Source organism: Rattus norvegicus, chromosome 1 (genome assembly GCF_036323735.1).
Source record: "Rattus norvegicus strain BN/NHsdMcwi chromosome 1, GRCr8, whole genome shotgun sequence".
NCBI lineage: Eukaryota > Metazoa > Chordata > Mammalia > Rodentia > Muridae > Rattus > Rattus norvegicus.
The window spans coordinates 103682707-103709552 of NC_086019.1; the positions used below are offsets into that span (position 1 = coordinate 103682707).

At 48.7% G+C, this 26846-nt stretch overlaps 2 protein-coding genes across 2 annotated transcripts; both read left to right on the forward strand.

Annotated features, from left to right (window-relative positions):
- The first annotated feature begins 1586 nt into the window (after positions 1-1586).
- Positions 1587-5449, forward strand: Klk1c8 (kallikrein 1-related peptidase C8). Its single transcript, NM_001013067.3, has 5 exons — positions 1587-1659; positions 3263-3422; positions 4375-4661; positions 4750-4886; positions 5250-5449. Exons 1-5 carry the CDS (start codon positions 1614-1616, stop codon positions 5403-5405), a joined length of 786 nt encoding a protein of 261 aa, NP_001013085.2. The 5' UTR covers positions 1587-1613; the 3' UTR covers positions 5406-5449.
- A 6327-nt stretch (positions 5450-11776) lies between these two features.
- Klk5l1 (kallikrein related-peptidase 5 like 1) lies at positions 11777-22777 on the forward strand. Its single transcript, XM_063280699.1, has 5 exons — positions 11777-11822; positions 12451-12588; positions 20516-20832; positions 20939-21061; positions 22700-22777. The coding sequence occupies exons 1-5, from the start codon at positions 11777-11779 to the stop codon at positions 22775-22777; spliced, it is 702 nt and encodes a 233-aa protein (XP_063136769.1).
- The last annotated feature ends 4069 nt before the right edge of the window (positions 22778-26846 follow it).

The following is a 26846-nucleotide window of genomic DNA, read 5'->3' on the forward strand; positions in this document are numbered from 1 at the left end:
CCAAATAAAAGACTCAAAACATTTATATTTATAATAAGCCTTAAAGCACTAAGGTGGGCAGATATCAGCCTTCTGTGCTCTTTTGTCTACTTCCTTGTCAATATCCCCAAGATGAGACTCTCCATGTTCCACTTGGGCCGCTCCTACTGCAAGGGGCTGGCCCTCATGGAAATGCACTCATAAACCACCTACCCAATGATAACTTCTTCCTCCTCCCATATCCTTTTCTTCTCATGGTCCGTGCCTGAGACCCCCAAGCCCAGGAACTTCAAGGTCTGCCTATCTCTCTTCTGCCTATTAGCTGTAGGCATCTTTAGTAACCAATGGCAGAAAACTTGGGGGCAAGATTTGCACAACAAAACCTGGTACATGAGGATCTACTGGTCTTGAAGCAACAGGATCTTGGGGTACAGAATTTAGCACTGAATATAAGCAGCACAAAACCAACCCCCTATAGGGCACTTAGCCTGCATCCCAATCCCACCCAGTCCCACACACACTTCTTTTTGAAGACAAGGTCTCATGTAGCCTGACCTAGAACTTGTTCTGTAGCTGAGCTGACCTTGAACTTCTGATCCTCCTGCCTCCACTTCCCAAGTGCTGAGGTTACAGGTGTGACCACCATACAGTCCCTGTGGGGAAAATCTTGCCCAGGGAAGGCAGTTAGTCCTGATCTTTGGGACTTTGAAGGATGGGACCTTGAGTATCCTTACCTAGTAAACAAGAAAAAGTCATTGTGACTCCAACACTGTTCAGGGCATGTGACACTCCCCAGGAATAACCCAAATTCTCATATTCTTGAACCAAAGAGTGGACAGGAGTGGTAATGTGCACCATAACTTCTATTTATCTTATTTTATTTTATTGGTTTGTTTTGAGACAGCTCTTTATATAACCCTGGCTGTCCAGAAAATCACCATGTAGACCTGGTTGGTCTACATCAGATTATTAGGGCCTAAAATCACAGAGATCTGCCTGCCTGAGGCTTCAAAGTGCTGGGATTGAAGGAGTGCTCCACTATACCCAGTTTCCATACTTCTAATAGGAACAATAAAATCAGTGATCCAGAGTCTAAGTCCAAAAAGAAAAGAATTTTGGCATTCTCAACAAAAAGGACGTATCTGAGGGGAGCTTGTAGCCTTCTAGTCTATCACTGGTGCAAAGGATTGTTCTAATGGCTGGTTACTGAGGGTATTCTTGGTCTTGAAGTGCAGGACCTTCCTTAGAGCTGTGTGTTGGGGGTCACTTGCTCTTCAACCCCCCATTGCACCTCTTCACTATCACCCCTGACCTTGCCATCTGACTTGGGTCCCCAGAACACGAACAGGTCCAGGAGCAGCAGGCCCTGCCACACCCAATCTCAGCCCTGGGAAGGTATCCACGGTGAACTAGGGTCTACTGAACGGCAGGTGCAACAGGGCCCTCCCCTTCCACAGCCAAGAGGATGAGAGCAGGGAATCCACCTCCGTCAGCAAGGGCAGGGCCTTGGCCAGCATCTGGGTGCCAACAGGGCAGGGGCGGGGCTGGGGGGAGAAAGAAGAGTTTTTAAAGGCTCCCCAAGGACACTACTCAGCTCCAAGATCACCACCTGCTGCCCCTGGACACCTGATACCATGTGGCTCCTGATCCTGTTCCTCATCCTGTCCCTGGGATGGAATGGTGAGACGGGGGTGAAGCAGGTAGGGTCAGGGCCCTGACTCTCATGCTGCCTTTGGCCCTGATATCCCTTTCTCCTCTCCCTCGTCCCCAGCTACATTCTAAAGCACCACCTGCTTCCTCCCTCTCTCCCCCTGCACACTGCCAAGTCCCTCACAGTCCTCTCTCCCATGCCAGGCCCCTGTTCCCTCCCATATTCCAGAACTTGCTCCTTCCTTAGCCACCTGATATCTCTGAGCTTCTCCAGTCTCTCCAAGAAATCTTTCCAACGCCTGATAAACCTTAGGACCTCGGTTCTCTCTCTATTTTGTTCTTTTCCCTAGAGCCTAAGAATCCAACCCCTGAGTCAGGAGGTTGCCCAAATCCCACACTATGGGCAGTTTCCTTTACATAAATTGGCTGTCCGGAAGGCCTCAGGGGACTCCTACTGCTTCCATCTCTGGTGTTACAGGTGCACACTGCCACACCTGACCTCTTACCTGGGTTCTGGGGAGTTCAGCTCAGGTCCTAATACTGTAGCAAGCAAACCAACTGCACAGCTCTTGGGAATAAGTGCTGAGCTATTGTTTCAGGTCTGTGGCAATCCTCCTCCCTCAGCCTTCTGTGTGCTAGGACTACAGATAAGTGCTTGCCAAGCTTCCCTGTATCCAAACACAGTGCTTTGGCCTCCTCTTCCCTCCCTAGCCCCCCACCCTCAGCCATAGGCCTCTTGTTCTTTTTAGCCCCACCAGCTCCTGTCCTGTCTCTCTGGAATCCCACTGCACAGCTCTAGTTCCCATTCTGTGCAGGACATCCCAAGAACCAACACCTAACCCTAGCACCCCACACCAACTCGTTCCTCCTCTTTGCCTCACAGTTGTCTGACTTGTTTAACTCCTTTTCAACCCTGTGCTGTCTTGAGGCTGCTTCCAAGAGAACCCTGAACCTCACCAACATGCTGACTTTTGCCCCCCGCCTACTTTATGAGAAGGACAGTTCCCTCACATTCCCCAGAGTCTCCTTCTCCCACTGCTTGTCCAGTCTCAAACTATGTACTTAAGGAGCCCCACCCCTCTTAGGTATCATCTCCACCACAGACCATAACTGGAGCCCACATCCAAGCCTTGACCCTGCCCCTTTGATCTGGAAACCCCTCATCCTCTCCTATCCCACCTGGCTGCTTCATGCCCAATCCAGGAAACCCCAAGTCATCCCCAAGTTCCCGTTCTGGATTCACTTATTTGCTCAAATCTAGTTATCAGGGGCCTCACTCTTTCCAGAATTCCCAAACCCAACCAAAGCCTTAATATCTTCTCAAGCCTTGGAGTCTTTAAATGCCAAAGCCTCTTGGCCTCTGATTTCACTCTCATTGGACTAAGAATGGACTGGAATCCCCCCCCCCACCTCTCTCTCTCTGCCTACCATCCCTTAACGCGTACCTGATTTCTGCTTCAGGAGTTATCTCTGTCCCCACAGCATTGATCTCCCTACAAAGATCAGCCATACTTGAGTCCCTTCCCCACATCCTGTGGCTATGTCCCAGCCCTGCCTAACTGTGTACCCCATCACTACAACAATACCCCCTATCAGTTCCAACCATACCCCACCCCCTGTGCACCTGTTACAGATGCTGCACCTCCTGGTCAGTCTCGGATTATTGGAGGATTTAACTGTGAGAAGAATTCCCAACCCTGGCAAGTGGCTGTGTACCACTTTAATGAACCGCAATGTGGGGGTGTCCTGATACACCCCAGCTGGGTGATCACGGCTGCCCACTGCTATAGTGTGTGAGTAATGGAGGGGACAGGAATGACTCCAGGACAGGCTGGGTTACTGAAGGGCAGGATGGTGGGACTGGCTAAAAATCAAAAGAAGTCCAGGTGAGCAGGACCCATGGTCTGTCCATGACCTCCTGGGTCTCTTTGCTCCTCTCTCCAGGCTTGTGTTCGAGTCCTGGCTCTTTCTTTTCTGTCTTATTGTTCATGTGTCTCCTGCCTGTATTCACATCTGAGTGTCTCTGTGGCCATCTGTCACTGTGTGACTCTTCCCTGGGTCTCAGCCCATCTCAGTCTGGGTCTGGGTCTCATGTGTCCTCTTTTATTACTACTGACAGTACTGGAGAACAGGTCTAAAGGTCCCTGAGGATACAAAGTCATGTTCCTGAATGTAAGGTGTCCCTGAATGTAGGATGTGAGAGAATTCCTCACTCTCCTCAGACCAGCTTGGCCTTTAGGACCTTCTGTCCACTCACAGGACACAGGGAAGGGCTGGTCAGAGCTGGATCTGGGTGAGGTAACTGAGTACAGAGGGAGAGCAGGATGCTAGTATGGGGGAGGGGAGTTAGGGAAGGGGAGCTCAGACTTGGGCTGTGGGCCAGGCCTTACCTACTGGGGAAGTTCAGCCCAGTTCCAGCTGCACCTGAGCAGCTCTCAGGCCCTCCTCCTCCCTCCCCCCTCTTCCCTTGTCTTCTGTATCTGTCTCTCTGTCTCTAAATGTGTGTGTGTGCCTTTCTCTCTCTCTCTCTCTCTCTCTCTCTCTCTCTCTCTCTCTCTCTCTCTCTTTCCCTCTCTCTCTCTCTCTCCCCCCGTGTGTGTGTGTGTGTGTGTGTGTGTGTGTGTGTGTGTGTGTGTTTCTGTCTGACTCTTATCTTTTACCCTCACTCCTCCCTCTTTCCCTGTATTCTGCTCAATCTCCCTGGTTGCCTCTTCCCATTCAATCCACCTCCTTCCCTTCCCTCAGCAATTACCAGGTTTGGCTGGGCCGAAACAACCTATTAGAAGATGAACCCTTTGCTCAGCACCGGCTTGTGAGTCAAAGCTTCCCTCACCCTGGCTTTAACCTGGACATCATAAAGAACCACACCCGAAAACCTGGGAATGACTACAGCAATGACCTGATGCTGCTACACCTTAAAACGCCTGCTGACATCACAGATGGTGTGAAGGTCATTGATCTGCCCACTGAGGAGCCCAAGGTGGGGAGCACCTGCCTTACCTCGGGCTGGGGCAGCATCACACCCCTCAAATGTAAGTCTGGGTCAGACAACATAGCTGGGTGAGGCAGAGAGGACATGGCTGGTGTCTGCTCACCACCCTCTTGCCTCCTGGTCCACAGGGGAATTTCCTGATGATCTCCAGTGTGTGAATATCCACCTACTGTCTAATGAGAAGTGCATCAAAGCCTACAATGATGAGGTGACAGATGTCATGCTATGTGCAGGAGAGATGGATGGGGGCAAAGATATATGCAAGGTGAGACAGCCCCTCCCGGTGGTGAGGTGAAGGGCTAAGAGAGGGAACTGAGGTTCTCTATTCCCAATTCTGCACCCTGTCTAAGCAGATGCTTCACTTCCTTCCTTATGGAAGTGATGAGAGCTGGGAGGGGAGGATCCTGCAGCTGGTACTATTCCTCCTCTTTGAGTGGCTTCAGGGACTGGCCTGTCCACCCCTCACTCCCTGTAAGAGATGGCCTCCCAGAAGCTAGGTAACCTACCCTACTAGCCAGAGCTGCCTCTTAGAGTCTCCCTGTCCTCCTCCCTCTGAGGTCAGTTCCAGGTTGACGAGTAGAGTCCAACTGCCAACTCCTTCTTACTCTTTTCCCTCTCCTTCTTTCAGGGTGACTCAGGAGGCCCCCTCATTTGTGATGGTGTGCTCCAAGGCATCACGTCATGGGGTTCTATGCCATGTGGTGAACCCAATAAGCCATCAGTCTACACCAAACTTATAAAGTTCACCTCCTGGATAAAAAAAGTTATGAAGGAAAACCCTTGAGTGTCACACTGTCCCCTGGTCTCAGTAAAACCCACCATGCAGCACTCTTGTTCAAGTTCTGATTCTCTCTTACCTTGTGGAATCTGGAGCTGGGAGTCCACCCAGCTAAGGTCAGGATTTCCAAAGCAGATCAGCAAGGGATAGGGATCCATGCACGGTTGGATAAAGGGATGGGGTTGAGACAAAGAAAGACGAAAGGCTCAGACCAAGTCGGGAACGGCACAGGGGTCTACTCTGGCACTGAACATGTGCAGATCTCAAAGTTTAGTAAAGTTAGACACACCTGAAAGGTCAACACCATCTAGACCCAACCCTACACCAAAAGTGGAAGAGTTGACAAGCAGTTGGACACTGAATAATTAGACTGCTGGCCTGTTTGTTTGTTTGTTTGTTTGTTTGTTTGTTTTGAGAAGCAGAAGCCAGGAGAGAGGCAGGGATGTTATATTAATTAAGCCTTTTCTTCCTGGGGAGGAATCTGTCCACAAAAGGATAGGGACTGTCCCCAAAGCTAGGCTACAGAGTATCCCCCTGGATCCCCTGGAGGGTATATCTCTAGTAGGGCTGGAACAAAGGATGAACAGTAGCTTAGGGGCATTCCCTGCGGGGCAGATCATCACCCGGCTTGGGAAAAGGGCCACATTACTCCCACTGCTTGGGACCAAAATCCAGTGTCTTCTCGGAGGGATATAGCCACAGCTGAGAGTATTGTAGAACTTTCAGAGGAGGGTCCCTGCCAAGACTCAGGCAGTAAGGAATAGGCCCTGGAGCTGGGAGTGGGGCTTGCCACCTGTGTCCCCAGTGTGCTACCTGCTCTTAGGAGAAGCATGGGACCTCAAGGGAGGTCTGATGGAAACAGCCACAGAGACTGAGGTAGAGGCATCTGGCTGTGGGGACTCATCAGTGTCCTGAGAAGTTGCAGCGTCCCTCTGTTGGGAAGGCCCATGGTAGTTCACAAAGCTGCTTGCAGTAGACACTCTGGGTGGGCTCCAAGCTTCTGTCCAAAATGGACAGCTGCTGCAAGTGTAATGAGTAGTGTCACGAGGCCCAACAGAAGTAGCTGAGCCTCTGCTCCATGAAAGGCACACTGTAACTCCACATCCCCATTTGGTTGAAGAAGGACAAAGTCCTTGTGGGAAGGGACGCTGTGGGCACTCTACTCAGAGGCCCGCCCCAAGTCCCACCTTGGTTCTGGAGGCTAAACTCCCTTTCCTGGGCTCCACCCCTGCCCTGTGGAGGCCCTGCCCTTCAATCCAAGGCCCTGCCCTCACCGGTTCACAGCATCAAGACTCTGGCACACCAGCACAGGTAGAAGGCCAGCTGGCAGGATACCCGTGTCTTCAGGTGCAGCCTATTGCAGTTGAGGACAAAGAGCTTCAGTCTGAGGAGAATCAGCAGCCTTGCAGTAGGGTGGGGCCAGAGAATGACAGAAGGCTAGACAGGGAACACCACCCCACAACCCAAAAGGAGAGAAATAGAGACAACCACCTTGTCATGCCACAAGTGGGCACATGCACACACACACACACAGGACAAATGGATACATACTCAGAGGGGAAAGGGAAATGGGAGACAAAGACATCAGTCATAACTAGTGGGCATAGACTTTTAATCCCAGCTACTTATGATGCTGAGGCAAGAGAATGGCATATTCAAAGCCAGCATGGACTAGAGTGAGACCACAGCCAGTGTGAGCCACAGAGAAAGCCCTAGAAAGACACAGAGACACCCATCTCCTTCAGAGCAGCAGAATTGGAAATCTAGCCACACCTCTGGGTAGGAGGCAGCTCTGGGCTTGGGTGGGGAAATCTTCAGTCATCCCTGTCCTTGCCGACACTTACCAATGCCAATGCTGAGGAAACTGAAGATGAAGTCTATCTTGTTCAGGCGTCGGCAGACTGGTCGGAAGGAGAGGAACATGGTGGGCAGGAGGAAGAGGCATAGCACCAGGCCCAGAAATATGAAGCCCTTGCTCTTGAGAATGTAAACTAGGGAGGCGAGTCAGAGACATGACTACAGTTACCTCCCCACCTCTCTCTCTCTCTCTCTCTCTCTCTCTCTCTCTCTCTCTCTCTCTCTCTCTCTCTTCTTCCTCTTACACCATAAGGAATCCAACCTAAGTACTCCAGAGGCTGGGGAGGAGTGCCATCTCAAGGCCAGCCTGAGCAGTTTAGAGACACCTAGACCTTATCTGTCTCACAATATAAAATATAAGCAGTCCAGGGGGCCTGGGGTTGTGGCTTCATTGGTGGAATGCTTGCCTAGCATGTGTGAAGTCCTGTACTCCAGCCTCAGCACTGTGCTGAACTGAGGTGGTAGCACACTCAGGGGATCCCCGCCCTTGGAAGGAGGATCAGAAATTCAAGGTTAGCCACAGCTACTCATTGGCCTGGAGGCCAGCCTGGGCTACATGAGACCCTGTCCCAAACTAGGCAGAGGATGGGAATATAGCTCAGCGCCTGTCTAGAATCCCCCAGTGAGGGTCTGGGGCTTACTTCAGAGGTAGAGCGCCTGCCTAGAATCCTCCAATGAGGTTGTTCTGAGGACATGGCTCAGGGGTAGAGCCACTGTGGAGTGTAATGCTCTGGGTTCTAACTTCAGCAAAAACCGCCCCCCCAAAAAAAATTTAAAAAGGCATCATTTCCACTCACATTACGAGAAACACTACTTAGAAAGTCTAAAATAATTCTACTACCACTCACAGAATTACCCACCACCAACAACAGTGCCCCCACTGTGAGTCCTAACCTACTTCAGCACAGAGACTCCTGGGAGAGTGCATGAGGCACATCCCACAGTCACCTCTAGCACCCATTATCAGGACCCACAGTCTATATATACACTGACCAGTGAATTGGCCCACAATGCCACCCTTATGCCTCCTTCAGTCAATCTAGAGGCCGATGAAACCAGTCCTTGCACTATGCACATAGGCCATCCGACCATCTACCATGCTGAACACCAACCAAGTGTCCAGGAAGATGAAGATGAAGGACCAGCCACGTAGGACCCACTTTCTGTCCTCCTCCCAGGAACACATCAGGTCAGCTGGGGAGGGAGAAAGTTCTGGGGACCTGGGTCTTCTCTCCAAGCTCTCACTGCCAACCTTCATCCTCATCCTCATTTCCATTCCACCCTCTCATCTACAACCAGTTCCCTGGGGAAGTGTTTGCAGCTCATCTCCAACACCAGGTCAACTCTTCCCATTCCCACTGGCCTCCTGTGACGCAGTACACCTATCTCAAACTCCAGCTGACTGATGATGAATGCATGACTGGATGAGTACATGAATGAACTCACGAGTGCACGAATGCATGCTTCCTGTCTCACCCTTTAGAGCAAAGAACGGTGTAGTTTCCAGAACAACTTAGGCACAGAGGCCTAGGACGCAGAGGAGGTTAACTGATCATCTCCTCAGTTAGCCTGGATTTGGGCTAGCATGGACTCTTGGAGTTTATACTGCACACAAGCATACACCCAGGTCAAATGGGATCATTGCCATGAGAGTTGAAATAGTCTAGATGCTCAATGACAGGGCGTCAGTCTGAAACCTGCAACAGCAGCTAGGTGTCAAAGGCTAAGTATTTCTTCTTCTCTGTAACAACCCATGCTGAATGAACTCTCCCACCCAAACCCTAAAATAAAAACAATATTCCTAAGTACACATAGGGGTCCTGTGGAAGAACAGTCTTTGTTTCTGTGGCCATGTTATTTTTATTAGCCTAGGCTGAAACAGGTCCACAACCACAGACTTTTTATTTACTGTCCTAAGCAGTAAAGAAGTTGGTTGCAAGAGGGACAGTACATTCACTGCTAGGACAGCAAGCAAAGCAGATCTCCAGAGACGCCATCTCCCCAGGCTGCCTGCTGGGCAAACATCCATGAAGGGCAGCCTGGGAAGGGACAGGAGAGAGGGCCTGGCTGGAAGAGACACAGCAGACTCGTGTCTCCTCACAGTGTTGCTCTGGCCTCTCCCAGCTGCAGGGCACCTCAGCAGTGTGTCAGGAAATACTGTCAGCTACATTCCTCATCTCCTTGGCAGCCAACGCTGCAGGTCCAGGTCCTCACTGTCTTCAGCAGCCTGATGTCAGTAGAGAAGAAAGACAGGGTTAGAGTCTGTGCGACTTGGCTGAGTGGAGACCCTGGGTGGGAGTGGAAGGGCAGGAAGGCTGGGTTCTGGAAGAGGAAGAGGGTGAGGTTGGGCTTGGGTGAGGAGGGCTTAGGTCTGGCCCCTGAGGCTCCTGAGGGGCAGAGGGGAGAGACACCATCTCATCAATACTGAGATGGGAATGTCACATGCTGTCCAGGAGTCCCATATCCTTGGAGGAAAATCTGGAAGCCAAGGGGCTGAGTTCCAGTTGTGTGACTGGGATCTCCATGTCCCAGAGGGGCAGGGACAATTGGTCCAGGTTGTCAGGAAAGAGCATGGGACCTCCAGGTTTCCAAAGAGATAGAGAAAGAACTTCTTCCCCTGCCATGGTCTCTTCTTCTTCCCATGCCTCTGCAAGGGTGCTCCAGAGATAGCACAGTGAGCCTCGTGAGAAGTCCTAGGTGTTTGGCGTTTATCCCACCTCACCCAGAAACCAGGCTCTGAAGTCTACTGCCATGATCTGCCATGTCATGACCTTCACCCAGTTCCCAGGCCAGGGTCACACTGTGTGCTCACTCATGTCCATTTCTAGGGACAGCTTGTGTGATGCTTCCTGGAAACTGGGTTAGACAAGCATCCTGTGAGGCAAGGGAAGCTGGTTGAAAGGGAGCTAAGGGAGGCCAGGCTTTCGGTGATGGCTTCTGGGTGGAAGCAGGAAAAGCCTGCCTTTAGGGGCATCATCTACTTCCACTGGCCTTCCAGGTCTCTGAGAGATGTTGGACTGTGCTGATAACCAAGGACCTCAGCCATGTCTAGAACAAGGACTAGTCAGGGCGCTTGGCACACAGGAACTTATGTGTCAGAGTGGAGTTGGGGGCGGGGACTCCTCTGCAGTACTAACTGAGAGGGACTCAGGTGACAAATGTGGGGTCCATTTGAGCATCAGGATGTGCTGGTTTGGGGTTCCTCTAAGCAGTTCAAATACTGAGTGGGTTGAGGGCAGGGGATGAAGATCAGAGAAAATGGAGGAAACTAGGGCACAGTTGGGGAGAGTTCACCAGGCTGTTGGCCAGGCTTTCGCTCTGATTCTCCTGTGACCCATCAATGCAATTCTCAATCCAATCAAATATGACCTCCAGGTCTTTGTGATGTGCTGAGAAGACACGGGGTTTCTGACATTTGGTATTCTCTCTTGGCCTGAGAGAATATGGCCATCTGTGGAGAATGCATGGGAACGGAGGGTGCTTAGAGAAGTCAGTGAACCCCACATCCTCCACAGGAGCTGCACTCTCACATGCTACAGGCTCAGTCATGGAGGGTCCTTCTCCTGATTGGAGGGTGCTGGACAGGAGCATCTGTGAGCCATGAGGAGCAGCCCTGTGACAAGGGAGTGCACATCTGCACATGTGAGGGTGGAGTCAGAGGTTCTGAGTGCTGAGACCGTTTCAGCTTCATTAGAGCCTGGACTCGGGCTGTGAGGAAAGTGCTGGGGACGCAAGCAGGAAGATCTGAGTTCCAATCTTAAGAACTCCACCATGCACCCCTTTTTAAATGATCCCTGCCTCACACACACACTTGAGTTCCCCATTGATGAGTGGTGTGAGGACAGGATGGTCACTGGGGCTTGCTGATCACCAGCTGAGCTCCTGCTTCAGAGAGACCTGTCTCAAGGGAGTAAGGCAGACAGTGATAGTAAGGGACCTTCCTGTCCTCCACTGGCCTCCATGCCAGACACAGATACCTGTACCAGCAGAAACATTCACACACACACACACACACACACACACACACACACACGCGCGCGCGCGCGCGCGCACACACACTATAAAAACACGTAAATATTCAGAGGCACTGGAGAGTTAGATTTGGCCTCAGTGTGGCAATGGGGTAGTTGGCATAGATTGTTCTGACCACTGAGACTTGGCAGCAAGGATTTTCATGGTGTCTAGGCAAGGAGACTTTGATTGAGTGCCAGTCAAACCCCTGTTCTTCTCACACTTTCCTGAACTTTTAGCTTCTTTGATCAAGCAGCCCTGCCCATGGGTCCTTTCCCCATTAGGTTTCAGACCACAGCAATCCGTCCAGAGTCCATAGAACTAGGAGATACGGATTCTCATGCTCAGCCACTGTCCTTGGTGCAAGTGTACAGCTCACAAACTTAGAGGCATGGCTCAGACATCTCCCATGTGCCAGCAGAGCCAGCTGGGAGTTTGGAGGGGTGAAGGTTTATTAGGTCCTGCAGAGAGACCAAGAGACCAGAGCTCTAAGCCCACCCACTGCTGCCATGCGGTTCCTGGTTCTGTGCCTCATCCTGTCTCTGGGGGACTATGGTAAGAAGTTGAGGATTCCACAGAAAGAAAAGGGAACCAGACTCCTCCCTTCATTCCCATAAGTCTTCCCTCTCACAGAAGCCCAGCTTCATTCTCCAGCCCATGGCATTCCTAGGACCAGGGACTGGGGTTCTTATTTCTTGTGGTGCCACCCTGACACCCTATCTCACCCCTTCCATGCTGAATAGACCTTCCCTCTACTTTTCTTCTCCCATGATGTCATAGAAGATCTCTTCTAGTCCACTCCCTACCTTCAGCCACTTTACCTCAGGTGCAGATCCTATGTCATCTGGTGGGATTCCTAATTCTTCAATGGAGGACATATCTCACCTTTCCAAAATCGTTAGCCATATCACAACATATCTGTCATTATCACTCAGCCTCGATTGTTACCCTAAGCCCTCCACTTTGACTTCTATTACCCAGTTCTTTTACTGGGAACACAGATCACAGGACACACCCTGCTTTATCATATAACTGAGAGGTCTACTGGAAGATTCTAGCACCTGTTAACCTGACCACCCTCCTGGTCCTCTGCCCCATGTCCCTTCACATCCACAGGAAAGTTTTTCTTCCCAATCCCTTTTCCATGCCAACAGTGGGCCCTACCCAGCACTCTTTTCAGCAGGTGCCTTTCCCCTCATCCAGTCCAGGATCCATAGAGGCTGCAAGGGTGAGAGACATTCCCAACCCTGGCAGGTGGCTATGTATCACTATGACAAGGCTGTGGGGTGGGGGTGGCATCCATCTCCAACCACAATGAGCACTCACAGCTGCCCCCTGCATCAGCAGTTTGGATGAGCTCTGGTGTGGCTGTGGCCAGAGCATGTGACTGACATGCTAGCATCCCTGGGATCCACCTCCCAAACACATTAGTCAGAGGACAATTGGGGTGAGGGAAGCTCCTCTTCTTCAAGGAAGAATATGTCATCCTCTTCCTTAGAGGACCTCATGGGAGGATTATGTTGCAGGGATGAAGGTTGGTGCTGGGTCAGAAGGGCAGAGTGGTGGGTGGGCCATGACCACGTGAGTCTCTCCTCATGTCTCCCTATTTTCCTGTCTTGCTGTCTCTTGGGATCCTGCTCTCTGTGTGACTACGTAAAACTGTGTTTGTTTCTCCTCCTTTCCTGAATCCATGTCTGTGCACCTCCCCATCTCTGTCCTCCTCTGGGTTCCTCTGTGATCATCTTTCAGTGTGTGTCTCCCCCTCTAGATCCCTCCCCATCCCTCTCTGGATCTGGGTCTCACTCTCCATCCCCCATCCCTACTGATCACACTGAAGAACAGGATTTGCTGGGCCCTAGTAAGCAGGAAGGGGTGGCCCCATACACACATGTGAGGGAGTCCTCAGCTTCTCCAGACCAACCTGGCATTTTAGGCTCATGTCCACTCTGGGGGACACACAGGGAGAGGATGGGCTCAGCTGGGTAAAGATAGCTGGACGAGTACAGAGAGAGGGCAGAGTACTGGGAGGAGTTGGGCACAAAGCTTGGGCTGTGAGTGTGTGGCAGGGGTCACGCAAACTCAAGCTAACCCAGTGCACCTGAGTGGCTCTCAACCTACCCTTTCTCTATTCCATTTCTCCTTCTCTCTCTACTTCCTGCCTCATTGCCCACTTTCTCTAATTGCCTCAGCCTCTCATCTGTCCCAGTACCGTCTGCTCTCCCATATACTTGCTGTTCCCACGTGTCCCCACGTGCCTTCCCACGGGGCTCCACGCTGCCCCTTCTATCTGTTACCTTTGTAGTTCTCTTGATTTAAACATGTGTGTGTGGTGGATGTGTGCATGCTGTTGATGAGTGTGGATGAGCTTGTGGGTGTGCGTGTGTGAGTGTATGAGTGTGTGTATGTACAAGCATGTATGACACTGCATGAGCTTGGAGGTCGAGAGACAGCCTGTTGCAGTCAGTTCCAACCCTCTGCCATGGAGGACTTGGGACTGAACTCAGGTCACAATGCTTGGCTGCATGAGCCCCTACCAACTGAGCCACTTCACTGCCTGCATCTCTTTCTTTTAATCGCCTTAATAAAAAATATTCTAGGCCCACAGCTCCCTGCTCCCAAACCCCATGGGAGAGAGAGCTCACTGCCCAGACAGGTGGACACTCCTGAGACTACAGGGCAGGAGAGACCTCCAGTACTGCCCACCCTTGCCCACGTCCCTGGTACAAGAGGAAACTGTATAGGGTCTCTGGAAACAGGAAGCTAGGGGCACTCAACGCTGTGGTCCAGACACTGCCCATATCTGAAGGGACCCGGTCAAACAGCTTCCTGCACCCAAATCCCGTGGGAGGGATAGCTAGACCTTCAGAGGGCCAGACACGCCTGGGAACCCAGAGGAGACTACTCTCTGCCCACATTTCTGACTCTAGAGGAAAACGCCTAGTGCCATCTGGGCCCCCTGTGCAGGCGGGTCAGGCCCTTTTGGTTGCTGCCCTCACGGAGAGCTGAAACCCAGCTCTGAGGAGCAACTCCAGGCCTGAGACCAGAGATAAGACCAACTTTTCTACTCCAAGTGACCTGCCTGGTGGCCTCAGGACACATGCCCACAGCAACACCTGAAGACCAGTAGACAGGACCAACTACAATCCCGAAAGCAGAACACCCTGTTCCCATAACTGGCTGAAAGAGAACAGGAAAACAGGTCTACAGCACTCCTGACACACAGGCCTATAGGATGGTCTAACCACTGTCAGAAATAGCAGAACAAGGTAACACCAGAGACAACGTGATGGCGAGAGGCAAGCGCAGGAAGCCAAGCAACAGAAACAAAGACTACATGGCATCATCTGAGCCCAATTCTCCCACGAAAGCAAACAATGAATATCCAAACATACCAGAAAAGCAAGATCTAGATTTAAAATTACATTTGATCATGGTGATGGAGGACTTCAAGAAAGACATAAAGAAATCCCTTAGAGAAACGCAGGAAAACACAAATAAACAAGCAGAAGCCTATAGAGAGGAAATGTAAAAATCCCTGAAAGAATTACAGAAAAACACAATCAAACAGGTGAGGATTGAAAAACGGAAATAGAAGCAATAAAGAAAGCACAAAGAGAGACAACCCTGGATATAGAAAACCCAAGGAAGAGACAAGGAGTTGTAGATACAAGCATCACCAACAGAATGCAAGAGATAGAAGAGAGAATCTAAGGAGCAGAAGATTCCATAGAAATCATCGACACAACTGTCAAAGATAATGTAAAACGGAAAAAGCTACTGGTCCAAAACATACAGGAAATACAGGACACAATGGGAAGATCAAACCTAAGGATAATAGGTATAGAAGAGAGTGAAGACTCCCAACTCAAAGGATCAGTAAATATCTTCAACAAAATCATAGAAGAAAACTTCCCTAACCTAAAGAAAGAGATGCCCATAAACATACAAGAAGCCTACAGAACTCTAAATAGATTGGACCAGAAAAGAAACACCTCCCGTCACATAATAGTCAAAACACCAAATGCACACAACAAAGAAAGAATATTAAAAGCAGTAAGGGGAAAAGTCAAGTAACTTATAAAGGCAGACCTATCAGAATTACACCAGACTTCTCACCAGAGACTATGAAAGCCAGAAGATCCTAGACAGATGGTATACAGACCCTAAGAGAACACAAATGCCAGCCCAGGTTACTGTATCCAGAAAAACTGTCAATTAACATAGGTGAAGAAACCAAGATATTCCATGACAAAACGAAATTTACACAATATCTTTCTACAAATCCAGCGCTACAAATAATAATAAATGGTAAAGCCCAAGACAAGGAGGCAAGCTAGAAAAAGCAAGAAACTAATTGATTTGCAACAAAACAAAGAGAAGACAAGCACACAAACACAATTTCACATCCAAACACAAATATAACAGGAGGCAACAATCACTATTCCTTAATATCTAGCAACATCAATGGACTCAATGCCCCAATAAAAAGACACAGATTAACAAACAGGATATGCAATGAGGACCCAACATTTTGCTGTCTACAGGAAACACACTTCAGAGACAAAGACAAACGCTACATCAGAGTAAAAGTCTGGAAAAAAATTTCCAAGCAAATGGTCTGAAGAAGCAAGCTGGAGTAGCCATTCTAATATCGAATAAAATCAATTTTCAACTAAAAGTCATCAAAAAAGAAAAGGAAGGACACTTCATATTCATCAAAGGAAAAAACCACCAAGATGAACTCTCAATCCAAAATATCTATGCTCCAAATGCAAGGGCACCTACATACATAAAAGAAACCTTACTAAAGCTCAAAACACACATTGCGCCTCACACAATAATAGTAGGAGATTTCAACACCCCACTCTCATCAATGGACAGATCATGGAAACAGAAATTAAACAGAGACATAGACAGACTAACAGAAGTCATGAACCAAAAGGATTTAACAGATATTTATAAAACGTTCTATCCTTAAACAAAAGGATATAACTTCTTCTCACCACCTCATGGTACTTTCTCCAAAATTGACCATATAATCGGTCATAAAACAGGCCTCAGCAGATACAAAAAGATAGAAATAATCCCATGCGTCCTATCAGACCACCACGGGATAAAGCTGGTCTTCAATAACAATAAGGAAAGAATGCCCACATATAAATGAAACTTGAACAATGCTCTACTCAATGATAACCTGGTCAAGGAAGAAATAAAGAAAGAAATTAAAGACTTCTTATAATTTCATGAAAATGAAGGTTTAACGTACCTTTCATTGTTCATGGGACACAATGAAAGCTTTGCTAAGAGGAAAACTCATAGCTCTGAGTGCCTGCAGAAAGAAACAGGAGAGAGCATCTATCAGCAGCTTGACAGCACACCTAAAAGCTCTAGAACAAAAAGAAGCAAACACACCCAGGAGGAGTAGAAGGTAGGAAACAATAAAATGCAGAGCTGAAATCAACCAAGTAGAAACAAAAAGGACTATACAAAAAATCAACAGAACCAAAAACTGGTTCTTTGAGAATATCAACAGGATAGATAAACCCTTAGCCAGACTAACCATAGGACACAGAGAGTGTGTCCAAATTAACAAAATCAGAAATGAAAAGGGAAACATAACAACAGAGTCAGAGGAAATTCAAAAAAATCATCAGATCCCACTACAAAAGCCTATATTCAACAAAACTTGAAATTCTGGAGGAAATGGACAATTTCCTAGACAGATATCAGGTACCAACGTTAAATCAGGAACAAATAAACCATTTAAACAACCCCATACCTCCTAAAGAAATAGAAGCAGTCATTAAAAGTCTCCCAACCAAAAAGAGCCCAGGCCCACATGGGTTCAGTGCAGAATTCTATCAGACCTTCATAGAAGACCTCACACCAATACTATCCAAACTATTCCACGAAATTGAAACAGATGGAGCGCTACCAAATTCCTGCTACGATTAAGTAAGCCACAATTACTCTTATACCTAAACCACACAAAGACCTGACAAAGAAAGAAAACTTCAGACCAATTCCCCTGATGAATATTGACACAAGGATACTCAATAAAATTCTTGCAAACCGAATCCAAGAGCACATCAAAACAAACATCCACCATTATCAAGTAGGCTTCATTCCAGGGATGCAGCGATGGTTTAATATACAGAAAACCATCAACATAATCCACTATATAAACAAGCTGAAGAACAAAATCACATGATTATTTCATTAGATGCTGAGAAAGCATTTGACAAAATTCAACACCCTTTCATGATAAAAGTCCTAGAAAGAACAAGAATTCAAGGCCCATACCTAAACTTAGTAAAAGCCATATACAGCAAACCAGTAGCTAATATTAAACTAAATGGAGAGAAACTTGAAGCAATCCCACTAAAATCAGGGACTAGACAAGGCTGCCCACTCTCTCACTACTTATTCAATATAGTTCTTGAAGTCCTAGACAGAGCAATCAGACAACAAAAGGAGATCAAAGGGATACAGATTGGAAAGGAAGAAGTCAAAATATCACTATTTGTAGACGATATGATTGTATACGTAAGTGATCCCAAACATTCCATCAGAGAACTGCTAAACCTGATAAACAGCTTCAGCAAAGTGGTTGGGTATAAAATTAACTCAAATAAATCAGTAGCCTTCCTCTACACAAAAGAGAAACAAGCTGAGAAAGAAATAAGGGAAATAACACCCTTCATAATAGTCCCAAATAATATAACATACCTTGGTGTGACTTTAATCAAGGAAGTGAAAGATCTGTATGATAAGAACTTCAAGCCTCTGAAGAAAGAAATTGAAAAACATCTCAGAAAATGCCATGTTCATGGATTGGAAGGATTAATATAGTAAAAATGGTCATTTTACCAAAAGCGATCTACAGATTCAATGCAATCCCCATCAAAATTCCAACCCAATTCTTCAGAGAGTTAGACAGAACAATTTGCAAATTCATCTGGAATAACAAAAAACCCAGGATAGCTAAAACTATCCTCAACAATAAAAGGACTTTCGGGGGAATCACTATCCCTGAACTCAAGCAGTATTACAGAGCAATAGCGATAAAAACTGCATGGTATTGGTACAGAGACAGACAGATAGACCAATGGAATAGAATTGAAGACCTAGAAATGAACCCACACACCTATGGTCACTTGATTTTTGACAAAGGAGCCAAAACCATCCTACGGAAAAAAGATAGCATTTTCAGCAAATGGTGCTGGTTCAACTGGAGGTCAGCATGTAGAAGAATGCAGATCGACCCATTCTTTTTTTTTTTTTTTTGGTTCTTTTTTTCGGAGCTGGGGACCGAACCCAGGGCCTTGCGCTTCCTAGGTAAGCGCTCTACCACTGAGCTAAATCCCCAGCCCCCAGATCGACCCATTCTTATCACCCTGTACAAAGCTTAAGTCCAAGTGGTTCAAGGACCTCCACATCAAACCAGATACACTCAAACTAATAGAAGAAAAAGTGGGGAAGAACACATGGGCACTGGAGAAAATTTCCTGAACAAAACACCAATGGCTTATGCTCTAAGATCAATCGACAAATGGGATCTCATAAAACTGCAAAGCTTCTGTAAGGCAAAGGACACTGTTGTTAGGACAAAACGGCAACCAACAGATTGGGAAAAGATCTTTACCAATCCTACAACTGACAGAGGGCTTATATCCAAAATATACAAAGAACTCACGAAGTTAGACTGCAGGGAGACAAATAACCCTATTAAAAGATGGGGTTCAGAGCTAAACAAAGAGTTCACAGCTGAGGAATGCCGAATGGCTGAGAAGCACCTAAAGAAATGTTCAACATCTTTAGTCATAAGGGAAATACAAATCAAAACAACCCTGAGATTTCACCTCACACCAGTCAGAATGGCTAAGATCAAAAACTCAGGTGACAGCAAATGCTCGAGAGGATGCGGAGAAAGAGGAACACTCCTCCATTGTTGGTGGGATTGCAGACTGGTACAACCATTCTGGAAATCAGTCTGGAGGTTCCTCAGAAAATTGGACATTGAACTACCTGAGGACCCAGCTATACCTCTCTTGGGCATATACCCAAAAGATGCCCCAACATATAATGAAGACACATACTCCACTATGTTCATAGCAGCCTTATTTATAATAGCCAGAAGCAGGAAAGAACCCAGATGCCCTTCAACAGAGGAATGGGTACAGAAAATGGGGTACATCTACACAATGGAATACTACTCAGCTATCAAAAACAATGACTTTATGAAATTCGTAGGCAAATGGTTGGAACTGGAAAATATCATCCTGACTGAGGTAACCCAATCACAGAAAAACACACATGGTATGCACTCATTGATGAGTGGATATTAGCCCAAGTGCTCTAATTACCTTAAATGCACAGAACACATGAAACTCAAGAAGAATGACCAAAATGTGAATGCTTCATTCTTTCTTTAAAAGGGGAACAAGAATACCCTTAGGAGGGGATAGGGAGGCAAAGTTTAGAACAGAGGCTGAAGGAACATCCATTCAGAGCCTGCCCCACATGTTGCCCATAGATATACAGCCACCAAACTAGATAAGATCGATGAAGGAAAGAAGTGCAGGCTGACAGGAACTGGATGTAGACCTCTCCTGAGAGACACAGCCAGAATACGGCAAATACATAGGCAAATGCCATCATTAAACCACTGAACTGAGAACAGGACCCCCATTGAAAGGTTTAGAGAAAGGACTAGAAGAGGTTGAAGGGGCTCGAGACCCCATATGAACAACAATGTCAACCAACCAGAGCTTCCAGGGACTAAGCCACTACCCAAAAACTATACATGGACTGACCCTGGGCTCCAACTACATTGGTAGCAATGAATAGCCTAGTAAGAGCACCATCTGTCTAGCCATCTTCTGCCCCTATGTTTTGAGACAGCAGCTCAAATATTCAGCATAGCTGGGTCCCGGGCAGCACTAGAGATCATCATGTCCCTGTGTCCTCAGCTGGGAATTTCAGGCACGTGCCACTCAACATGATTGGCATCTCGATTGTGAAGGTCCAAAGTCAGGTGCTCACACTAGTGCAGTAAACTTGTTACCTGCTGAGCCGTCTCACACTCTGGTGTCCCTGCCTTTCCCATTCTGTGTCTGCGTCTCCCTCTCTCTCCTGCCAGTACTTTCCTGCTCTCTCTGCTGTCCACACTCTCTTTCCCCATCCATTTCTCCTCTCATTCTCCCTTCTGCCCAGATCCCCTGCTTGATCCTTCTCCCTCATCTCTGCTTCTCCCTCGCATAACAAGGTGAGGCTGGGTCAGCACAGCCTGGACGCTGATGGAGACACTGGCCAGGACGTCCCTGTCCGACATTCCATCCCACACCCACTCTACAACAGGAGCCTCCAAATGCCCACGTTTCTCAGCCCGGATGCTGACAACAGCCACAACCTGATGCTGCGTCAGCTGAGGGAGCCAGCCAACACCACTGAGGCTGTGAGGGTGACTGAGGAGCCCACTGAGGAGGCTAAGCTGGGGAGCCGCTGCCTGGCATCCGGCTGGGGCAGCACCAGGCCAGATAAGTGTATGCCTGGGTCAGACCCTGTATCCTGGAGCAGGAAGTGCGGTTCTGGAGGAACAGGCCGGGCAACTGAGCTCCTGTATTCCTGTCATGGCTGTGTTCTCTCTGAACACAGCTCTAAGTGCAAAGATGCTGCAGTGTGTGGACCTCACCCTCATGTCCAGTGATGTCTGTACATACGCCTATTCACAGAGGGTGACAGAATCCATGCTGTGTGCTGGACACCAGGAAGGCAGCAGAGACACCTGCATGGTGAGCAGCCCCAACCCCAGGTCGCTGAGACAAGACATGGAGACGACCAGAGTGAAGGAAACTGATTCTTACCTGAGGCCCAGCAGCATCTCCTCAGATGCTCAGGCACCATAGCCCTTCAGCACCCTGCCCCACAGTGTGTCACAGCCTCCTCTGCTCAAGTCCTGTCCCTCTCTTCCCAAGCCACCCTATGTCTCTCACTTTTCCTCATCCAGTCTTCTCAGCCTGTGAACACCTTTTCTTATGGATCTCCATGGTGCCTATGACCATCCTAGACCCTGGGCAGCCAACAGTGAGCCAAGTGCAGCCCCTCCCTCCCAGAGCAACATCATGGGGGTGTGGGGAATGCTGCATGGCTTTTCCTTAAGGCAACATTTCTACTCACCACAGACAGAGAAGACAACACACCAGTTCATCCATCTTGGCGAGCTCATGAGTTGTTAGATTAGCCTCAGGAGCACGGAAGGCAGCTACATTATCAAAGAGCCTGCCCCAGGATAGCACTTAGGAAAGCTGTGCCTCCTGAGTCTCCTGCACAACTCAAGCCGTTCCCCTCAAGACTCTCCTGTCCTGAGGGGCCTCCTGAAGCCCCATGCTCACACCAGGAGGGGGATTTGGATGTGGAGAACACAGATCCAGAAAAAGGGGCAGCCATAAGCACCGAGCACAACTCAGGAGTGATGAGGTAGAATGTAAGGTGGTGGAGTCACGGGGCAGACGAGAGGCCTGAGACTGGGAGGGTCACTGTGGTAGGAGGGAATGCTGTGTGCAAGGTCAGAAGAGGCAGCACCTGACACAGGGGTGCAGGGCACTTGGAACTAGGGAAGAAGCAGAGGGGAAAACAGGTCCCAAGTCCCAAGTGGAGAAGGGCTAGAGGACTTGTGGGACGAAAAAGGAGCTTGCGAGTAAATTAGTGTCAGCAAACAGACTGTGATCTGGGCTCAGAGCGCACAGGAGTTTGCTTTCTGCAGGGCATCACTAGGGTGACAGGGGATACATTTACTCTCTGGTGTGCTGGAAGCTGGCTCTGGGTGGTGCTGGACTGAGCAGGAACAAGCTGACTCTGCTCTCCGGCGCCCTCTGGTGTTCATGAGATCAGGCTGCAGGAAGGCTGAAGGGGGAGGGCTTGTCTAGGACTTGAGCTGGGTGAGGACTTCAACCAGATCTTTATCCTCATCTGGTCTCACCCCACCCCCTTCCTGAAAGGTGTTTCCACAGTCTCTCCTGCTGCATTAACTCCAAACTACCCTTCTAGTGTCAGAGCTGGCCTTTCCCAGCCCCTGCTCACCCTTGACTATGAGGTGTCTGCCCTAGAAAATGTTCGTGGGAATGGGGTCAGGAGATGACCCCACAGGCAGTGTCACCTCTGTTCCCCTACTGCTGACCTGGGGACCCTGCCTTCTGTTCCCCACACTGACACGGAGACACTGCCTTCAGTACAGGAGCTGCATCTGTTTGCCTTCCCCTCTGCCCAGGGCTTCAGGCTGTGTTCCCTTTGGGATGCTATCCTGCATTTTCCTGGCAGGCAAACTGCAAAGTTTCGATCAGTAATCTGTTGGTGGTTAAGTATGAGAGGTGGGACACCCAGACAGAGAGTGGGATGTTCTCTCGCTCTACCTCCGTGCCTTCTTCTCTCAGGGTGACTCTGGAACCACACTCATCTGTGATAGGATGCTCCAAGGGATTACATCATGGGGTGGTAACCCCTGTGCCTAACCTAAGAAGTCTAGAGTATTACCAGTGTCTAAATACATGAGCTGGATCAAGGCCAACATACAGATCATGCCATGATGTCCTGAGCCTTCCCTAGTAAACTGACAACCATCTATTTCATGGTCCACGCCATCCCTTTGTATGGGCTCTAGGCATCTGGGATCCCACGACTCAGCTGGCAGAATCCAAAACCTCCTGACTCTTCCAACTCAGGTGCTTAGCAGGAAGAACGAGCAGAGACACTTGGTCCTGGAAGTCTCAGAGGGGTTCCCTATGCCTCTCCCAACTTAAGAGCATGGCAGGTCTGCAAACTGCTCAAGCAGAAGGAGGTGGTGGTGGCCTTGGCATGTGTGTGTTGCAGAGATGAAGGAAGGGTGTCACCCGGGAAGACAGGACAGAGGCACACAGTGACAAGTCCATGGAGCCCTGAGGAAGATCCATGCCCCATGCACCTGGGTACATGGTGGGGTGGTGCTAAAATGTCACCCTCGTTTTTCCTGGAGATGACAGGATGCCTAAGGAATTTCTGAGCAGAGGAAGGAGGTCACTGCATGTCTTAAGGCTGGGGAAAAGGAGGGTGACCACTGAGTGGGGAAGCTTATTCACTTTGTGGGTGTTGGTGACAACAAGCCGCAATTAACAGAGGGACTCTCAGTCACAGATGTGGAGCTAGGGGGTGCCATGGGTGACCATGACAGGGAGCAGAGAGGGACCCAGAGTCAAACTCAGAGGAAACCTGTGGGGTGGAGAGACAAACCTTACCACTCCCACACCCTGTCAGAGGTTCCTATGTACAACAGTGTTTGAGGCCATGTCCAGAGGGCTTCCATCGACTGCAGCTCAGCAAATCTTGTGTGCAGGGGGCTCACTGGGCTCTGTCTCCTGTATTCTGTACTCAAAGGAGTCACATGACTGCACACTGTCCAGCTTCAGGGTCTGCAGGGTGTAGCCCAGGACACCAGATACCCAAAATCCACATTCACACTTACAATCACGCCGTCAGCACAAACTGCTACTGATGTCCAGGGCTCCAGTGGACTGAGACCCTACCCAGACAGGAAAGTCTCAGGCATTCAGAATTGTCCCAGGAGGCACTCAAGTCAGCGTTTTCTCAAGGTTGAGTGCCATTGACTCTAGGGAATCTTCACACATGCAGAAGATGAAGGAAGAAAGACTGAGGAAGAGGAGGAGAGAGGAAAGGGGGGATGGGGAGGAGAGAGGAAAGAAAGGAGTGGGGAAGAAAAGAAGGGGGAGGGTTTAGGAAAACAGCAGCCCTGGTGACATCCTGTGATCTGTTGACCAGGGAGAGGTCATGCAGAAGAAAGTGCATGTATGGGGACAAATTCATACTCATTGGGCACATGGTGGTCACTCCATTGCTTTTTCTTCCCACCCTTGTACAAAAAAGAATCTCACCCTAGATCTGCAGGGTAAAGGGATACCCAGCATTTCATACTGGACATGAGAGACCATAAAGATAGAGAGAGACCATAGCTGAGGAGTAGGGCATGGGTGGGCACATGGGATCACACAAGACTATAAGCAGAACCAGGCTGAGGAGTGACACAGCTTAGTGAACTCCAGTTCTGCTAGGGAGAATGGAATTGTGGCATCAACATCACAAAGGCTGGCAGGATATGAGAACTTTGTGAGATACTGCTGGTGGGGCCACTGATGGAGAAAGAAGCTAGGTTGAGAGCCTTCCTTAGGGTGGGGCTCTGAGGCCTCTGAGGCCTCCTGGTGACAGACTTTGAGACAGAAGCTGCTGGTGAGGACACTGGGTGCTACTGGATCCCTCCCTCACAGTCAGCAACCTATGAAACCCAGTGCATGGGCTTCAGAACTTTAATTATTGGTCAGGAGGACAGGGTCTGAGTCACGGTTATGGCCCTGGGAGAGGAGGTGGTGCCTGAGCTACTCCAGGAGCTGAAGTCCGGTGAGATCATACCCTACAAGGAAGCTGAGACACAACATGGATGCTCCACTCCCCCATCCAACTGGGCCTGTGAGTCACACCAACAAAACCAAGTCCCAATGGAAAAGCTGCCTGCCCTAGAGGCTTTGGTAATAGGGTGAAGCCTGCCTAAAGTGTAGACCAGGACATAGTCCATGCTCCCCCTTGAGTGCCTCACTCTCCAATAAGCTCCCATCTTCTAAACAAAGCTCTCTGCTCCTCAAATGAATTCTATTTAATGGAGATCACAGGGCATGGGGAGCCAGGGGGAATTCAGCACAAGCTTTTGGTCACTGAACCATAAGTATGTGAACAGTCATTTGGTGACTTAAACTATTTAAGCTGGATCCCAGGTTGAGTCAGAAATGTCCTAATAAACGCCTGGAGCTGTAGCCTAGCCAGTTAGATCACTAGCTGCTCTTCCAGAGGACCTAGGTTCAATTCCCAGCACCTACACGGCAGCTCACAACTGCCTGTAATTCCATTTTCGGGGGATATGACACACATACAGGAAAAATACCAATGAACCTAAAATAATAATAAGTAATTTTTTTAAAATCTTTTTAAAAGGTAATTTCCTCATACATATACTGAAGAAGATAAGGCAAGATTATAACAGTATTGAACATGAAAGCCTTAAGCAAAGCAGGAAAAAAACTAGGGATGAAAATTTGAATATACTTAAAAAAGGAAATTGTCAGGATCTAGGCTAGATCAATGACCTGTTCAGTAAAGTGATCAGTGTGCAAGTGCGAGGACCCGAGTAGGAGTCCCCAGCATGCACCTAAAAGCCGGCTAGGACAATGTCTGTCTCCTGGAGATGGGAGACAGATTCCTGGTGCTTGTTATCCAATCAGTCTAGCTGAATCAGTGAGAGACGTTGCCCCCTGCCACCCCAAACACACACAAAAAGAAGAGGGGGAAAAAACAGGGGAAGGAAGAGGAGAAGAATGCAGAGAGAAAGGAAGAAGGATAGGAGGAGGCAGAGGAGGAGGGTGAGGAGGGGGGAGAGGAGGAGGGTGAAGAAGGAGAGGAGGTGGGAGAAGCAGAAAAGAGGGAATAAAAGAAGAGGAGAAATACCACACAATTAGTTATTTGCAATGGACTAGGTAGGATGCCAACTGTCTGATTTTAGATCAGAAGGCTCTCCAGGCGCTCCATGTGTGAACTGTCCCCATTCCTGCAAAACACTTGATTTGTTACATTGACCAGGCACAGACTGTCAACATCCTTTACAGTCTACACTCCACAGACACATGTTTTCATGAAAATCCTGTGACAAGGTCCATACCTGAAGCAAACAGGAATCTTCCATAATGTTCATCCCAGGAGAACAGCACAGACAGTGGTGTGGTCTTCACAGCAATGAGGACAGTGTGCAGTGACCCAGGACTGTGAACCATCAAGACAGAGCAGCAGAAACATGGGGAGTCTGGGCTAAAGGGAGTAAGAGGAGCTGTGAGGCTATGCAGGGTGTCCAGAGACACAGGGAGACAGGAAGGCCCTCTCCAATGAAGATGAACATCATGGTGTCTGGGGTGGGGCTCTGTGGTGGTCCTATCAGGATCCCACTGAACACAGATTGACCTTCTCTCTGATCCTCTGTGGTCCATTGTTCCATCACTGTCTGCCACAGCCTGTGAGTGAGAGTCTCAGCCTCCACCGGACTCTTGTATTACACCTTCTCCAACTCTCACCTTCTAATGACACTAAGAGTTCCTGGAATCTGATCTAGCAGGTTGGTATTTGAATATTGGGTTTCTAATGTTTTGGTCTGCAATTCTGAATCTCTACAATGGAAGGTCTTTTTGGTGGGGTGAGGTGGATAACCGGATGACCCTGGACTCTATCTAGCTCTGTGAATATGTCTGAATCACACACACACAAACACACACACACACACAGTGACTAACCCTATGAATTTTAAATATATCCTGTTCCCTTGATAAAAATAATCACTTTCACAGAGGAGGTCCTATATTTCAGGCTTTATCATTCACACACTAACACAGAACAATGGTCGTCTCACAGATTAATTAGAACAGTATGGCCAAAGAAATTCTTCGAAGAGTGAGAAATGACCTGTTGAATGCCAGAAGGTCAGATTGGCATGGACTT

Bases quoted from the DNA above. Each gene is read 5' to 3' on its own strand.
- Klk1c8 (NM_001013067.3), top strand. From the start codon at position 1,614: ATGTGGCTCCTGATCCTGTTCCTCATCCTGTCCCTGGGATGGAATG. The intron at 1,660-3,262 runs GTGAGACGGGGG...CACCTGTTACAG, and splicing joins CCTGTCCCTGGGATGGAATG to ATGCTGCACCTCCTGGTCAG. The intron at 3,423-4,374 runs GTGAGTAATGGA...CCCTTCCCTCAG, and splicing joins GCTGCCCACTGCTATAGTGT to CAATTACCAGGTTTGGCTGG.
- Klk5l1 (XM_063280699.1), top strand. From the start codon at position 11,777: ATGCGGTTCCTGGTTCTGTGCCTCATCCTGTCTCTGGGGGACTATG. The intron at 11,823-12,450 runs GTAAGAAGTTGA...TCTTTTCAGCAG, and splicing joins CCTGTCTCTGGGGGACTATG to GTGCCTTTCCCCTCATCCAG. The intron at 12,589-20,515 runs CTCACAGCTGCC...CCCTCATCTCTG, and splicing joins ATCTCCAACCACAATGAGCA to CTTCTCCCTCGCATAACAAG.